The sequence below is a fragment of the Rattus rattus genome, chromosome 3 (assembly GCF_011064425.1).
Source record: "Rattus rattus isolate New Zealand chromosome 3, Rrattus_CSIRO_v1, whole genome shotgun sequence".
NCBI classification, from domain to species: domain Eukaryota; kingdom Metazoa; phylum Chordata; class Mammalia; order Rodentia; family Muridae; genus Rattus; species Rattus rattus.
Window position 1 is genome coordinate 197,685,768 of NC_046156.1, and position 17,322 is coordinate 197,703,089.

Here is a 17,322-nt window from a genome sequence, read left to right on the forward strand (position 1 = left end):
TGGTGCTAAATTAGTTTTCCAGATTAAGTTATTTATGTATTACTGTTATGAGAATATCTCAGTTCATACAAGTTATTTTATGTATGTTTGTGATTATACTGTGAATGCAGCTTCTGTTTTCTTTTTACCACTTAGGCACAACCATATTTCATGTCATCACAGAAATTACCAACTTTTTGTTGGCTCATTAATTAAGCGTTATGCTTCTTACCTATAGATTCACTTTAGCAGAAATAATCCTGGAATAAAAATAAATTTAAGTTAACCCTTTTCTGTATTTAATACACTCAGAATACAAGCTTAGAGAACTAACCTTGAGGGAAGCAAAAGTAAGCATGTCTAAGTCTCATGCACACTGAGTTTATTTCCAGTAGATTGTGTTAGTTTTAGTCTATCATGGCTAACATGTATTTATCACCGTAAACTAAAACTCTTTATTACTAAAAACTATTAAAGAGTTACTTTGCTGCTGCATTTATTACTTGATGCTGAGGCGCCATGGCCTCCTGCGTCCTGTGAAGGTGACGTCACTTATGTATTACTCTATAGGGTTTATCAGCTTGCACTGAGAGACCATGCTGTCTGTAGTGCCTTCACATTTGTCCAAGTAAAGCACACGTTGGTCTACCAATTTACCCCTTAAAAATGCAGGCGAGGGGAAGGATCTTGGGAAACAAGTAGCATCCTTAAACTGGCATCATAGTAGGGAGAAAGTGCCGCTGTCCTACATGGCGAATGTGATGAGGTGGCTGCCCTTCCTCCTCAAATGGAAATAGAACATGGGACCTGGAGACATAGCTCAGTAAAGTGCTGGCTTTCAAAGGCACTTTTAAAACCTTAGGTATAGGGGTTGGGGATTTAGCTAAGTGGTAGAGCGCTTGCCTAGGAAGCGCAAGGCCCTGGGTTCGGTCCCCAGCCCCGAAAAAAAAAAAAAAAAAAAAAAAAAAAAAACAAACCTTAGGTATAATGGCATATGCACCTGTGCCAGCACTGTAGCAGCAAAGACAGGAGGATCTCTGGTGCGTGCCCTGGCCAGCCAGCCTAGCTGACTTGGGAAGTTCTAGGTTACTGAGAGTCTGTTTTTTAAAAATACATGGTAAAGCTGGGCAGTGGTGGGGTATTGCTTTAATCCCAGCACAGTGGTGGCAGAGGCAGGTGGATCTCTGAGTTTGAGACCAGCCTGGTTGAGGCCTGGTTTGAGACCAGCCTAAAACAGAGCGAGTTCTAGGACAGCCAAGGCTACACAGAGAAACCTGTCTCAAAAATAAACAAATGTGCATATATGTATGTGTGTAAATGTACATTTATATGTATAATATATGTATATACATATACATACATACACACATATACTCTCTAAATGTGGGTGGTTCATAAGGAATGTTACTTGCCCTAGTCCTTCCTATATACTTGCAAATATGCGTTAACATGGGTATGCATACCCATAAAAGAAAGGAAGGACAGTGAGTAATAACAAGAATTTAATAAAGGAGGATGCATGCCTTTATTGGTTGCTGACTTACTCTCCTACTCAGCTTTCTTTCTCCCTTATATGTGTGGATTTATTCATTATACCCAGTATCTCTCATAGACTTTGATGCTTGACTGCTAATTAATGCTGCTAAGGAAATTCGTTCCCAAGATTATCTCGAGCCATTGTTGTACCAATTCAGCAGTTCCCAGAGAACTGCAAGTATTCAGATGAAGCCAGAACACTTGGGAAGGTTGTTGCTCCTATTGTTACAATCATATGGTATGTTTAGTTACGTATAGGTATTTTAATAGTTAGTTGGTATCTCTTTTTTAGCTAGGCTCTTTTCTTTTTCTTGTTTTGTTTTGTTTGTTTGGGGGTTTTTGTTTTGTGTTTTGAGACGGTCTCTGTAGTTCTAGCTGTCTTGGAGCTTGCATTGTAGACGAGGCTAGCCTCGAACTCCACTGGGCTGGCATTAAAGGCATGCGCCTTGTCTGGCTCTGGCTGAACTTCTTTCAACAAAAAGAAATGTATACCAATTATTTTAAAAGCAAGGGTGAGTTCCATTTAAATCACTCATGGATTAGAATTACAAAGGAATTACAATCAGGAACCTGGCAGCCCAAAAGATCCTGCTCAGCTCTTTACAATCCTCTGCTTAGAATTTCTGATCTATGTAATTTTGCCTTGGATGTGTTTACCTGCCTATCAGTTGTGACCTTTTAGCTTAAGCTTTTGGAACTGGCAAATGGTAACTCTCTTAGTACTTCTGATAGTCTTCCCAGGAAAGGAAATTCAATAGAGTGAGTTCATGTTTTCGTGCTAGGATTCATCACATGGAAGGTCATTGTCCGGTTTTATCAGTTGTGCTTAGAAAATGAAGTCACCAAGTAAACTTTGCCATTATTTTCCTCCCTGAGACATGGGCTATGAGCTACCAATTCCTTAGAGAAGGGGTCTGTGGCTTTACTGAAGTGCTTATCATATGTCAGTGAACCATTCAAACATGGAGGTAGGAGGGTCTCATAAAACTGAACGCTCCCTTCTTAAAATCAGAAATAAAATTCTTCCTCTTAATTTTTGTAATTTTGATTTCTGAATCTTATTTTTAAATAAAAAAGATCGACTAACTACTGTCTAGCATTCTTTATGTTCTCGTGGTTAAATGACTATTCTTCTCCAACTACAGTTCTATTCTAATTAATGAACTCCAGTTCTGTAGAATGAGGGGTGAATGATACTCCCTGGACATTAAATACCCTCTGCTTGAGAGAGAAACTGACGTAAGTTACCTAGGCCAACGTCCAGCTATAGGGTCAGACAACAACTAAATGCTGTCTTGTGGGTGATGGTTGGTTATCATTATCCCATGTTCATACTCTTACATTACCTCATTTTATTATTTATTAACTCGGGGATGGGGAGTCGGTTTGAGACAGGTTCTTTCTGGGTAGCCCTAGCCATTCTGGAACTTGATCTGTATCCCACACTGGCCTCAAGCTCAGATCCCCCTGCCTCTGCTTCCCAAGTGCAGGGACTTGTGCCATGATGCCTGGCCTTCATTTATGAATTTCTCATTAAGCTTCATTGTTTTTTATTACATTAAAAGGAAAACAGCCTCTCTCTGTTCATGGTTCCAAGTTGTTCTCAATGACATTAGCCAATGTTGGGGTTACTATTCATGCCATGTGATTTTTCTGCTGTTTCCCATACCATTTAGGTGTGCTGCAAATTAGCCTCACAGCAATTAGGAGAAAACGTCTTCAGAGAATAGAAGACAGGACAGAAAATAGGAAACAAAAGCAATATTTCAAACCAAATATTTAGAGCGATACAGAGTGTTGATACATCTCTAGCATGGAGTGTATGAGCCACTATATTATGTGATGGACGTGTGCTCCTTTTACTTTGGTAAGTCAATAAGGTGTTGAATATAAACACTTTTTGAAAAGAAAAAGCATCCTCGAGCACGCATGGACTACATCACATTGCGTTTTGAGTTATGTGGTTGCACTTTCATCCCTGCACATTTTCTCCATGTTTGATTACCTATAAAGTGTTCTTGTGATATATTTAATCTGACTCTGAGGACTTTGGAGATCACTAGCAGCCAACCTCCTAGTGTTTCGCATACATAATTTTTGCAGGCTTATTACCCTCATATCTGACTTAATAGTCACCATGTGATGCCCCTCTTCTGTTTCTCATTCTTCTCTAATGTTTTCCAGGTTTTCTGGTTCTACGGTATCATTACCTGAGTCTGTTCATGCCACTGCAGTAAAGTACTTTAGACTGGGTGGAGTCCCTCTTGGTCTGTGAATGGTGCCTTCCTGCTGTATCCTCATGACGTTATAGCATATGTTGGAGTGAGAGGAAGGGTCAGAAGTCCACCTCAGCCCTCTTCTAAGGACACCCTTTCACTCTCCAGAGACCCATGTGTTGCTATCCTCTGGAAAATGAGTTTCAATGTAACATTCAAACCATACTCACTCTCCCATTTGAATGACAAGTTGAACAGCCCACTTTCCTTGAATATTCTTTGTTTATACACAACTAATGTCTGTATTCTTCATCTTCCTATAGTCTGATGGTGTAGGCAGCAGTGGGGAAATCTGGAGGGTTAGCAACAGTTTTCCTGGGAAGCGCAATGTGAGGGAATGAGCAGTATTATGTGTGGCACTTTGTCCTTGTCTGACCTTTTCATCAGCCCATTTCACAGACAGTGAAACCAATGCTCAGAAAGTTCCCTGAAAAGGTGGAATAGAGAGGCAGGCCAGCAGTCAGGTCAGACAGTGGCTAGCCCAGGAGCCAAAACCATCGAAGTCATCCCTGCTCTTACTGAGGACACCCACTCTTCATACCCTCTTATGATCTCCTTGGGCACCAGGTACGCATGTGGTGTATGTAGATACATGTAGATAAAAACATAATGCACGCACACACAACCTCTCTAAAACAGTTTCCCTTGCTGTGTTTTTCTGCTCTGTCCATCCTGCTGTGACCGAGTGGTCACTGAGCTGTGCTCCTCTTAGTGTTGGAGTGGGCTTTCAGCAAACAAATGGGCGATTTGGGCACCACACAGCTAATCGCAGTTCTAACTGCTTACCTACCTGTTTTTAAAAACCATTTTATCTTACTCTTGAAACTGCTCTGGGCATTTTCTCATTTAGTCCTTAAGAGTGCTCCTTTTTCTGTTTTCCTTGAAATGGTAAGATACCAACCAAATCAATACATTGTACTTGAGTATAGGCTGAAGTATAAGTGAGAAATGGCACTTGAGTTAGACCGTCAGAGCAGTCTAACCGTCAGATGGCATGCTTGTCATCCGAGTGGCGTGTAGTGTTATCCCCATCCATGTGCTAGCAAGTCTTCTTAGAAATCAGTTTGGTTTCACATTGACTATACTAGCATGGCTTCACAATAAAGATGGACACCAGAATCTAAAAGTATCAGACCATTTCTCTTATTGACTTGACGATTTCAGTGTTTCACAGGAAGAATGTTTAGCTGTTGTCATCCTTGTCATGCTTCTCCTAGTCTCCCAGTTCCTTACATTTGGTAAGAGCAGTAACTCACGTGATGCTGGCGTGTTTTAAATAACTCAATACCATGACTTGCCTGAGCACTGCGTGCTTGTGACACCAGTACAGGTTCACCTCCATCGTCTATGTGTGCCAGCATTTAAACCAGTGAATTCAGAAATCAAATGGGCTGCAGTTTTATTGATTGTAATTATCTATGAACTAAAGCAGTTTAGAGTACTAAAAACATTGGATCCAAAATAATAGGAAGACATTCCAGCTCAATTATTTTTTATTACTTTTGCTTATGTGCATGAATGTTTTGACTGCATAAGCCCAGAAGAGGGTGCTGGAGACCCTGGGGTTAATAGTTATAAGCCTCCTTGGAGCGTGGGCACCAAACCCCAGTCCTCTGCAAGAGCAGCAAGTCCTCTTAACTGCTGACTCTCTCTCCAGCAGCTGACTTTAACATTTAGTAGAAGTGACTTTTAGTGAGTGAGCTGGCATCACTAAAGCTAGCTCTTCAATTCAAGTTAGAATTTTGAAAAATACAAAAGCATTTAAAAATTATTAAATACTATATTAAAACCTTGGCAAAATCAATATTCTGAGATAAAAAGTATAATCATGTTGTAATAGTTAGAGGAGACTTTATAAGAGCTTTCCCTTAAATCCACATCCCAGAAATAAAAACTACTCCAGTAAGCAATGGTACTAATTCAGTTCAGAGAAATAACCCCAAACAACCTAGGTTCTTTTCTCTGTTGTTGGGCTTAAGTGCAGATCCTTACCAAGTGTTTGGTACCATTAAATGAGAAAGCCTCGGGTTGGAGATTTAGCTCAGTGGTAGAGCGCTTGCCTAGCAAGGGCAAGGCTCTGGGTTCGGTCCCCAGCTCAGAAAAAAAAAAAAAAAAAAAGAGAAAGCCTCTGGCTTGTCCTTGCTCTGTTGTTGTTTGTTTGTTTTTTGTTTTTTTTTCCGGAGTTGGGGACCGAACCCAGGGCCTTGCGCTTCCTAGGCAAGCGCTCTACCACTGAGCTAAATCCCCAACCTGCTCTGTTGGTTCTTAACATTCTCTCCTCCTCACCCTCTCTGTGTACTGGTGTGTATATGTCTGTGCACAGAAGTACAGGTGCCTGAGAGGCCAATAGGCACACGATCCCCCCGAAACTGGGGCTAGAGGTGTTTCTGAGCCTCCTGTAACTGTAAGGACTGTCCACTGTAGACTGGAGCCAGCTTCTGTAATACAGATAGATACTACAGTACGCTCTTTTTTTTTTCTTTTTAACTCTTTATTTTATGTATGAGTGTTCTCTCTCTCTCTCTCTCTCTCTCTCTCTCTCTCTCTCTCTCTCTCTCTCTCTTCCTCCCTCCCTCCCTCCCTCCCTCCTGACACACCAGAAGAGGGCACTGAATCACACTACAGGTGGTTGTGAGCCACCATGTGGTTGCTGGGACTTGAACTCAGGACCTCTGGAAGAGCAGTCAGTGCTCTTAACCTCTGAGCCATCAACTCTCCAGCCCTACAGTATGTTCTTAAGTAATGATTTTCATCAGACTCTGACAGCGGGGCTTCCATATTAATCACTTAAGTCTGCAATCTGTTCCTTCTAGGTTTTTGGATTCTGCCACTTTGTAGTTCAGAAATTGCTCGCTAGAGAAAGAAGCAGTGAGCATTTCCAGGAGCAGATCTATTTAGTTAGGAGACTGGTTCTCATCCAGCTGCGAGTCTCTAGTGACTATACTATGTGGTTAGACTTTAGAAACCACTGGCTCAAGTTGCTTAAAGATACACAGAGATGGAGACCCACTTCGATGGTTAAATTTGTTATAGAACTCAACAAGGAGTTGCTGTTCTGCAAATGACTAATATTACCAAAAGCTAAATATAAAGCGATATCAGCCCTATCAGCCTTATGTTTTGATTAAAGGTGAAAAGTCTAAAAATGGGGCCCATTAGATAGATCTGTTAGTCTGATCTTCAACATCTACGTTAAAAAACAAAAATATGCAAAAAGTCAGGCATGGTGGTGCATGCTCATAGTCCCAGCACTGGGAAGGCAGGGCGAGGCCAGCCAGCCTAGTGTAATAGTAGGCTCTAGTGAGTCAGAGACCTTATCTCAAACTGGACAACACCTGAGGAATGACACCTGAGTTTTCCCTCTGGCCCTCACATACATGAGTGCCCCTGCACCCCCTCCAAGGAACTCTAAAACAAGGTTCAGTTTGTCATACCCCAAGTGATTGAGCTGGAGACAGTAGATTGAGGAGGGTGCTGAGTTCTCGGTGCTACAGATGATGGGAAAAGAAGTGCACCCAAGAGTGGTCGTTGTTTGCCCACTGTTATGTTCTGTGAGTGGCTCATCACATGTGGAGCGATGGGGAACAGGCTAGGTAGGGTGAGAGGATGTGTTGGCTCTAGTCAGGCAGCCCTGGGCTGGAATCCTGGCTTCCTGTTTTCACTCTTGGTGACTTTCCTTAGGCGCCCTCCCCTTTTGGAAAGTAGAGATAATAATGGTATATATGCATAGGATTGGATGAGGTCTGGCATTTAAACAGCAGTGTAAAGCCTTTGAGTACTTGGATCTGTACAGATCTGGGGCTAGTATATTGGTGTTGAATAGCGCCTCTGCCATGCGTGAGCTGAACATAGACTCTGCAGGGCCACTCCCGACCTGCTCCCATTTGCAGTGGATTAGGAGCTGGCTCATGGCGTTGTCGGGGATGCTAGTGACTAAAGCGTAAAGGGTGCCTGGGTATAGATTGGGTTGAATTTGGGGTCACACCTTTCTCCAGTGTCGGTCACTAAGGTACCACACCTATTCATGGTACTGTGTATACTTTTGCATTTGACTAGCATATTTGTGAAAAGTCTTCCTTCCCTCATGCTAAGAATACATTTTTAAAAGTTTTTCTTGGTTCCTGTTTTCTGTTTTCTCTCTATTCTGTCTGTCTTACAGCCCTTATTGGCAGCAATGAGTCCGTAATACTGGAAAACTAAAAGCTTAGCATCTTTCTTCCCAGCAGCACACTGAACCACTTACCCTAAGCAGTCAACCAATGCAGAGTGTTTCAAACTCACATGTCTACTGCCATGTTCCATACTGTCTTGCTGGGAATGTAGCTCCAAGGCACAGTATTTATCTAGGTGTACGGAGCCCTGGATTCAGTCTCCTTCACACACACACCCTCACCCCCCGTCCCCGCCCCATGCCCCACCAACAGTGCTGCTCTTGTTGCCTTCTAGTCTAATTGAACTTGGTTCCTGAACTAGGTTAGGTTCAGCTTATAGATTCGTCTCACACAAGCTCCCTACCCATCCCTTCCCTCCCCGTGAACATTCTTTCCACAACCCATGGAGATCTGGTTTCCCACTTTTTTGCTCATCTTAGCTTCTTTTTTCTAATAAGACAAAACAAAGAGATATTTACTGTGAAATGGTGTCTCATTTTTATTCTTCAGATTATTCACCACAATTCTTAAGCTCTGCTTGTTAAATGAAAGTAATACACACACACACACACACACACACACACACACTCTCTCTCTCTCTCTCTCTCACACACACACAAAAGCAGACTTAGATTTAGATTTAGGATGTTTTAACTCAGTGTTGTCAAAATATCTCACTTTTAGTTATCAGGCTATATACTGATTTTTCAGATATTAGGGTTTTTACAATGGTAAAGAGTGCCTTTACTCTTTTATCTCAGACAGAGGTATCCAGTATTTGTTGTATGTGTGTTTTCGATTGGTTTCCCAGATTACAGACTGATATTTCTAAGAGACCTGGACCCTTATTTGATACCTGAGAGGACTGGTGGATGGTCTTTGTTTTGTTGTTCTTTGCTTGATGTTTTGAGACAAAGTCTTGAATTTGTCATCTCCCTGCCCCTCAGGACTGTGATACAGCACCACCTCTCTGGCAAGAGTGTACTCTGAAGCCAGGTTAGTTTGGGTTGAGACCTCGTCTTATTCTGTACTTGCTGTAACTAAGAAGTGACTTCCCTGGGTGTCAATTTGCATGTGGTTTCTAGCAATACCATATCAAAGTTGTGAAGTTAAGTTAGTTATCATATGTAAATGCCTCTAGAAGATTGCCTGTCTCAAAAATATTATCTGCCACTCTTACTGACATAATAATACATTGGGCTTGTTGCTTTAGATAGGGGCTTGCCACTCAGCCTTGGCTGGCTTTGAACTCACTATGTAGACCAGGCTCTGCCTCTGCCTCTTTAGTGCTGGGAATAAACACAAGCACTACCATGCCCACCATGTGTAAGTCTTTTAAAATGTAAGGACAAGAACTTTGAGTTTGCCTTCTGTGAAACATGACTACCTTTCTCTAGACACTGGAACTCTACTTAAGATGAAGTTGGGACAGTTAAGTTTCTGGTGGCTCCTGCTGTCACTGTGGCCTGAGGGGTTTGGCCTGACAGCACTGGAGTCTGGAGCAGAGCATGGAGTGTCCTGCACTCAGTTCTCCTCGGTGGGTGGGTGACTATGCCTTCACTACCTGTCTACTTACTAGCCACTGGGTCATAAAGGCACCCCCACACCCCCTCTTAGCCTTCCTCTGTTCCATCTCAGCTGAAAAGTCCGTTCTTCAAGGAAGTTCTTTCCTGGCCTCCTAACTGGATTAGCGCTCTGTTGTCTTACCGCACCTTCCTCTACGGAGACAGTGCTGCACTAGGAGTGATTGCCTGATTGAGAGGAACTCTTTCATTTCCAGGGTAGGACAGAGGCTGTTATATGACTACTAGGAAGCCCTGTCCTAAGCTTCACTATAGTGTCTCATATTGGTCAAGCAAAAAATGTGCTTATAGTTTTCAGAGCCAAGAGCCTAACTTTCTTGTTTACATATATACATGAAACTTGTGGCAAGGTTGTTTTGGTGCATGCACACACACAGTTTTCTAGTTGTGAACTGCAGTGTGACTGAAGGATGGCTCACCTTGTCTCCTGTGGAACACTGCACAGCTTTGGGGAGGTCCTGACACTGCTGGCAACATCTGTCTCTTCACAGCGATGCAACATGCATGTGGGAACTTCGCTTTGGCTCATAGCTGATTACATTTGAGTGGCGTGGGGGAAGAGCTTTGAAGCAGATGAGGGAAGCCAGGCTCTCTGCTAGCAGAGCACGTTTGCCTTTTCTCCTTACCATCCATCCCGCAGTAGACTGTGCACCTGGCTCTCACTAGGTACGAGCTGTGCCTCACCTGGCTCTCACTAGGTACGAGCTGTGCTTCACCTGGCTCTCACTAGGTACGAGCTGTGCCTCACCTGGCCCTCACTAGGTACGAGCTGCGCCTCACCTGGCCCTCACTAGGTACGAGCTGCGCCTCACCTGGCTCTCACTAGGTGCGAGCTGCGCCTCACCTGGCTCTCACTAGGTACGAGCTGTGCCTCACCTGGCTCTCACTAGATACGAGCTGTGCCTCACCTGGCTCTCACTAGGTACGAGCTGTGCCTCACCTGGCTCTCACTAGGTGCGAGCTGTGCCTCACCTGGCTCTCACTAGGTACGAGCTGTGCTTCACCTGGCTCTCACTAGGTACGAGCTGCGCTTCACTTGCCTTTGACTTGGTCAGTGCTTACCAGGCAGGGGATGTGAGCCTGAGAGTCCAGTCTTGGTCCTCTAGAAGACCAGCCCGTGCTCGTAAAGCCGTCTCTCCAGCATTATTTGTTAACTTTTTTATCTGGGGCAAGGTCTAAGTAGCTCCAGGTATCCTTATACTCCCAATGTAGACTAGACTGGCTTAAGAACTCACAGAGATCTGCCTTCTGAGTGCTGGGATCAAAGGTGTACTTGTTGGGGTTTTGCCGTCGTGTGTGTCTGTCTGTGCAGCACCACAAATAACAGGTGCCTGCGGGCCAGGAGACATTGCTAGATGTCCCTGGAACTGGAGTAACAGGCAGTTGTGGGCCTTGGGTGCTGGGAATGGAACCTGGGTCCTTCGGAAGAGCAGCTGGTGCCCTTAACTACTGGGCCATGTCTCTAGCCCCTGGGTTAACTCTTAGAACTCCATTTTTTCCAGATCATTCATACTCTTTGCTAGGTATCTATAATCTAATTTGGCATTGACATATTTCCATATAATAGTTGGGAAGCCATGACTCAGAGGGATTGATTTACACTCATAGGTTTTTACATCTTAAATGCCCCAGAATAATTAATTTTGAGACAGTCTCGTGATGTAGCCTTGGCTGGCCTGGAGCTCACTCTATGGATCAGACTGGCCTTCTAACTCAAAGATCTGCTTGCCTCTAAAGGGGTGTGTGTGCGTGTGTGTGTGTGTGTGTGTGTGTGTACACCTATGGAGGTCAGAGAGTAAGTTTGTGGAGCTGACAGGATAAAATGCTAGTTGTAGCAAGTCCCTTTACACTGTGGATCGATCTTGCTGGCCTCCCATCTGCTTTTTTTTTTCTTTTTTTTTTTTTTTCTTTTTTTTTTTTCTGGGGGCCGAACCCAGGGCCTTGCGCTTCCTTGGCAACCTGGGGCCTTGCGCTAAATCCCCAACCCCCCCATCTGCTTTTTAAACTAGTTTACAGCTCCTTTGGGGAGGAAGCTTGGTAATTTACTGTTTTCTATCTTTGGAAATTTGTATCTGAGTTTAAGAATTTAGGGCCGATTTTGTTTTTGCCTTCTGAAGGCAACCTATCACAGCAACCTAAATCTTACAAAGTTGCCCTTTAGTCCAGTGCCATACCTCTGTACTAGATTTATTTATTTTAATTTACCTATATGGATGTTTTGCCTGCATGTATGTTGCCATCATGTGGCTGGAGTCCAGAGAAGCTAGAAAAGGGTATATAGGATTTGGCTTTATGGATGGTTGTGAGATGCTATGTGGGTACTAGGAATTGGTCCTGTGTAACCATAGCAACTGTTCTTCAACATTGAGCCACCTCTCCAGCCCCTCTAGTTAGCTCTCCAAGAACTATCTTTTGAGTTTTTATTTACCATCGGGTGTTACTTTTTTGGGGGGGGAGGTATTTAGCTCTGTGTCTTCAACAATGAAAAAATATGTCAGCTACTAATTTTTTAAATATTAGAAGAAAATCTTTATTACTTTTGATATTCAATTTAATTGACATAAATGTTCTTTAAAGCAGTGGTTTCTACCTTGTATAAAGCCGGCATGCTTTGTTATTGTTATATCTAATGACTTTGGAATGGTTCTGTCCACTCTGAGATTTGAATTGTTATTAAACTGTGCTGAGTGCTGGAGGCGGTCGTGACGTCACGGTCATGAGAATGTTCTTGATGCTGCTAAACTGTGCACTAAGAGTGGCCAAGTGGGACCTGGTTATAACTGAGTAGTATGCTTGCTTATTGATGGCAGGCTCGAGCTCTGTAGCCAAGACTGGCTTTCAAGTTGGTCCTCTTGACGGATCCTCCTGAGTGCTGCTGAGACTGTAGGCGTATGCCACCACGCCTTGTATTGCACAGCTTTTAAGTGCGATACAGAAGTTCAAAGTAACAATTCTCAGTCAAATTTTTGAGAGGCTTTTGTTACAGATAACTTGAATTAGGTATTGGGGAACACTTATTATCGTAATTTGATCAAATTAGATTTAGAGGGTTTTCCTGTGTAGCCCTGGCTATCTAGGAACTAGCTCTGTAAATATGTCTGGCCTAGAGCTCAGAAGATCCACCTGCTTCTCTGCTTCTAACCCTGAGTGCTGGGACTAAAGATTTCTGCCGCCAGCCTCAAATTAGATATTTTTTTTTTCTTTTTTCTTTTTTTTTTTTTTTTTTTTTTTTTTCGAGCTGGGGACAACCAGGGCCTTGGGCTATTTTTCTACCACTGAGCTTCCCAACCCCATAATTAGATTTTTTTTGGCTTTTTGTTTTTGGTTTTTTTTTTTTTTCAAAACAGGTTTTTTTCTATATAGCCCTGGCTCTCCAGGAATTCACTGTGTATACTAGGCTGGTGTCAAACTCTCTTCCCAGCTCGAATAAGATACTATTTTTTTTTTTTTCCTTTTCTTTTTTGTCGGAGCTGGGGACCGAACCCAGGGCCTTGCGCTTATTAGGTAAGTGCTCTACCACTGAGCTAAATCCCCAACCCCGAATAAGATACTATTAATACTGAACTGTTGGGAAAACATAGGTCAGGATGTAGTGGGGGGCACATCATTGATCCTACCAATCAGGTAATTTTTGAGTTTGGGGATCATCTGTTGCACAGTAAGGCCTTGCCTCAAAATACATACATACATACATACATACATACATACATACATACATACATACATACATACTGTTTATTTGAATGCAGGTCTGGAGAGGGAAGTCTGATATGTCTTTTGGCAACCACCTTTAGAATGAGTGTGATGGCTGTGCTCTTCTAACCGAGCAACTGTTAGTTAGCCCTGGCTTTAGTTTCTCAAAGGGCTCTGAAGGCATAAGTGGGCTATTTCAGCAGGTGTTGAATGAATGCTTTGGCCTGGAATGATGGTCATGTTATATTAGATATGGAAGGTTGCAGAGTTAATATTAATGTGGCATTAGTATATGCATTAGTTATTTTTTCTTTTTGCTGTGATACATTTTCTGAGAGAAGCAGCATAAGGGAGCAGAGTTGACCTTGGTTTACAGTTTACTGGGGAAATACAACCTATTATAGCAAAATAACTGCCCATCTTGTCAGGCAAGCATGGTGTCCTGCGGCTTCATAGTCCTAGAAATGTGTGGCTGGAACTTGCCTCTTCTTTGAATCTCAAAGGAACAGGAAGTAGAAACAAGACTAAAAAACTTGAAGGCCCGCCCCCAGTGATCTGTATCCTCCTGGGAGGTGCTACCTCCTAAAGGTCCCAGCACCTCTCAGTAGTATTACCATAAACTCAAGAGTGCAAACACATGGACCTGTGGAGGACATTCTATGTTCTAGCCAGAACACTGTCATTTCGATTAGACAACTGAAAATATACCAAATTTAATCATCTCAGAGACATAATCTTGGTGGTAGAATTGAATCAGCTTTAATCATATAACTGTGTCGTTTTAGTATAATGTAGTTCTTGTAATTTTAAAAAGCTTTTGGAAGTTAGAACAAAACAATAACCTGGTGGGGTGGTGGTGGTGGTGGAGTTATGGGCTGTGGAACTTTTGGGGGATAAAATCTGAGTGTAAAAAAATAAATAAACAAAATAAAAAAATTGAAAAAAGAAAACAATAACCTATAGTGATAGAAACTCTACTAAGGTTTATTGTGGTAATGAATATGAGAGACCTCCATCTTGTACTGGGTGGAGGGTCAAATAGGTGTGCTCACTTGTAGAAGTCCATTCGGTTATGTGCTTATGATTTGTATAGTTCTGTGACTGCCAATTTAAAATTTTTAAGGTTGCAGCACAACAATAGAATGGAATACTGTCTGTTCCAAAATATTTTCTTAAACCATGTAAGTATACAAACAGGGAAGAACTGACAATTTCACTATTGCATAATATCTAAAGTGCACTGTACTTAAAACGTAGTAGCAGTAGATGCTAGGGAAGCTGGAGTAAGACCAGTAAGATAGCAGTATTTGTTATAATAATAGCAGTAATGTCCAGACGAGAGGTGTAGGCTGTGGGTTGCTGTAGTTTTTGGGCTCTTTGTTGTTGTTCCTTTTGTAAGAACAGTTGATTGTATTTGCCCGGTTTAGGGAGACAATAGAAGACGTTAAGCAAAGTCGTGTGAGGGATACGAAGTATGAAACTGAAGGAGAGGAGAAGAAAACATGTTTAAAAACTGGAGGAGAGGGCAAGGTCAAATGGAGGATTGTAAGAAGATGAAGGGAGAGAAATAATCTGCTAGAAAAAACTCTTACCAGGTGAAACTGCTAAACATGTGTGCTAGAGTTGATTAAAAATCCTCTCCTTCACCAAACCTCTCAGGTTTAGTTATTAAAAATAATTCACAGTTAATACTTGAGTTTTATTAGTTCAAGAATTTAGCTTTAACAAAACTGGCATTAACATAGCAGCCCCACTTTGCTGTAGTAGCTGCAACTCACACTTTCTCCCACTCTGCACTGATTCTATTACCCTTTGCAGTACTGTGCACAGCCCGCCGCCTGTGCTTTAGCGAGGGCAAATAATACACCTTACTTTCGTCTTAGAGTCAAGTGGGTCGGGGGAAGGGGGATACTGTAACAGAATTAAACACCACCCAATTGTAATTTACATGATTTTTTTTTTTGTTTATCCTTCATTCCACAGCCCTTTGTGTAAGGCAATTATTTCGTGATGGAATTTATTTCACTTACTGAGTTCAAATGTTGAAGTTTATGAAAGGGTGAATTTTTCTACAAAGGGTGAAGTTCTACAAAGGTTGCATTTAATGTTTTTGAGTCGTGGTTATGATTGTAACGTGCCCTCAATATTTTATTTGAACGACTAATAGCATTGTAGTGTTTTTATTTCCACTATTGAGCTGTCAGAGGGAGTTTCCCCCATTCCGAAAGCTGCTGTCGTCATTCCACCACGCTTATTTAAAATAATAACCCGAATCCGATTTCTACTGAGGCTTCTCAGGGGCTTGCTTTTGAGCAGTCTTCGTCTAAGTAGCCCGGCTGCATGAGTTGTGTTGGTCTGAGAGTGCTCCGTGGCACTAGGACCCAGGGGGCTCCCGTGAGCGGATCTTGGGGCCAGATTGCAAATTCGTGGTGACTCAGTCTGGTCAGCTCCTGGCGCTCTAGGCGGCCGCGGCGCACAGCACAGACACAGCGGACGTTGGCGCGGAGCTACGGAGCAGTCCGGCCAGACTTCGGGTCCGAGCCTCGGTTGGGGCCGCGGCTGGGGCTGGACGGCGGGTGGTGGGCAGCGGGCGGGTGCGCGGGCGCCCGGCGGGCCTATGCGTGGGACTAACATCTGCTCGTCTCTTCCTGTGTCTGGCTTTATTTGCAGCAAACCAAGATGGAGTATGAGTGGAAACCTGACGAGCAAGGGCTTCAGCAGATTCTGCAGCTGCTCAAGGAGTCCCAGTCCCCAGACACCACCATCCAGAGGACCGTGCAACAAGTATCCTTGCCGTTCGATGCCGGGCCTTGCGCCGCTGCCCGCTGCCCGCCGCCCCTCTGGGCCGCGGACCCCACCCCGCCGGCCCGTGCACGCGGCCGCAGCCCGCCAGGCCCGCCGCCGCCGCCGCCGCCGCGTGGGGCTCGGCCGCCGTTTCGGCCGCCGCCGGGGAGGCCACACGTGCCGCGCCGCCGTCCCCGCCGCCGAGCAGGGAGCTGCAGGGTCCCACACAATGATCGGCGAGGCGGGGGCGGCGGGCCTGCGAACAGGGCTTAGCCAGGCAGCATGGCGCGGCCGGGGGTGGAGCTGGCGCGGGGTTTGAACTGTCCGGAGGGCCCGGGGTTTTCTCCAGCCGTGCCTGAATGGCCGGCGATTATGGTGCTTACCCCGAGCACCTGTTGCAGCCTCCTTGGCGCTCCAGTGAGGTTTACATGTTAAAGGCTTTGGCCCAAGGCTGGATGGACTAGAGCTACACAAGGGCTTGCTGTGTGTTGAGTGCTGGTGTAGAGGTCCTGTTGCCACAGTTGGAGAAAGGTAGCTGCAGGCTCCAGAAGGGGGAACAAACATGCAGATGGCAGCCTCTTACTCCTGTTAAGTCCAAGCAAGTTAATTCTTTAAAAACTTAGATTTTTTGTGTTCACACCAGATTCCCTCGTAATGCTTTCCAGTAAGGAGCAAAATAATGTAAAAGGGAATCTCGTAAATTAAATAAGATCCTGGTGTTTGAGCTTATTTCATTTTAAAAATCCACAGAAGTGGTGCTCCTAGGGGGTTTCAAGAAGTACTGCATTGCTGTAGCCTCAGCCCTCCAGTAGATGACTGACTATGACACTGCCCATTTAAAAGTGGATGGGATAATGACTTAGTTCTACTTGGATTGTTTAAAAAGCCATTTTGTTTGAATACCTTTGATACTAGGGAAAATAGTAGTTTTGAGCATAATGGAGCTTTTATGTGAACTCGACGGTGCAGATCAGTCTTAATTTGTGTTGTCATAGTTCCATGGGTGGTAGAAGTTGAAAATATGTAAGTATTATTTTACAAAATAATAAAATTAGCCAAGTCCAGGATTGCATCGTATTTTCTGTAGCACTAAGTTTTTTTATTTCTTGTTTTAAGTTCCCATTGTAAAACGCTTGGGCCAGCCCAGTAGTCAATGTACAGTTTACTCTGGGTATTGAGAGCATATTATGTTCTGTGAGAAAGAACAAATTAACCAAGCATGGTCGCGCCACCCCTGTGATCACAGCTCGTGGGAGGTTAGAGTGCTCACGATGGCCTGTTCTTTTGTGTCCTTAGAGCAGATTTGTTGAGTTACACAGA

At 43.6% G+C, this 17,322-nt stretch overlaps 1 protein-coding gene across 4 annotated transcripts in view; it reads left to right on the forward strand.

Annotated features, from left to right (window-relative positions):
• Tnpo1 (transportin 1) overlaps positions 1 to 17,322 on the forward strand; it is an 86,584-nt gene that overhangs the window by 15,623 nt on the left and 53,639 nt on the right. For 3 of the 4 annotated variants that reach the window (XR_004387406.1, XM_032898983.1, XM_032898985.1), the window contains exon 2: positions 15,889 to 16,002. Coding sequence is in view for 3 of the 4 variants with exons in the window: in XM_032898983.1 (XP_032754874.1) it covers positions 15,889 to 16,002 (114 nt within the window). In the remaining variant the exon portion in view is untranslated. Of the gene's footprint in view, positions 1 to 15,243; positions 15,753 to 15,888; positions 16,003 to 17,322 lie in introns of those variants that run through there. The other variant, XM_032898984.1, reaches the window with a different exon arrangement.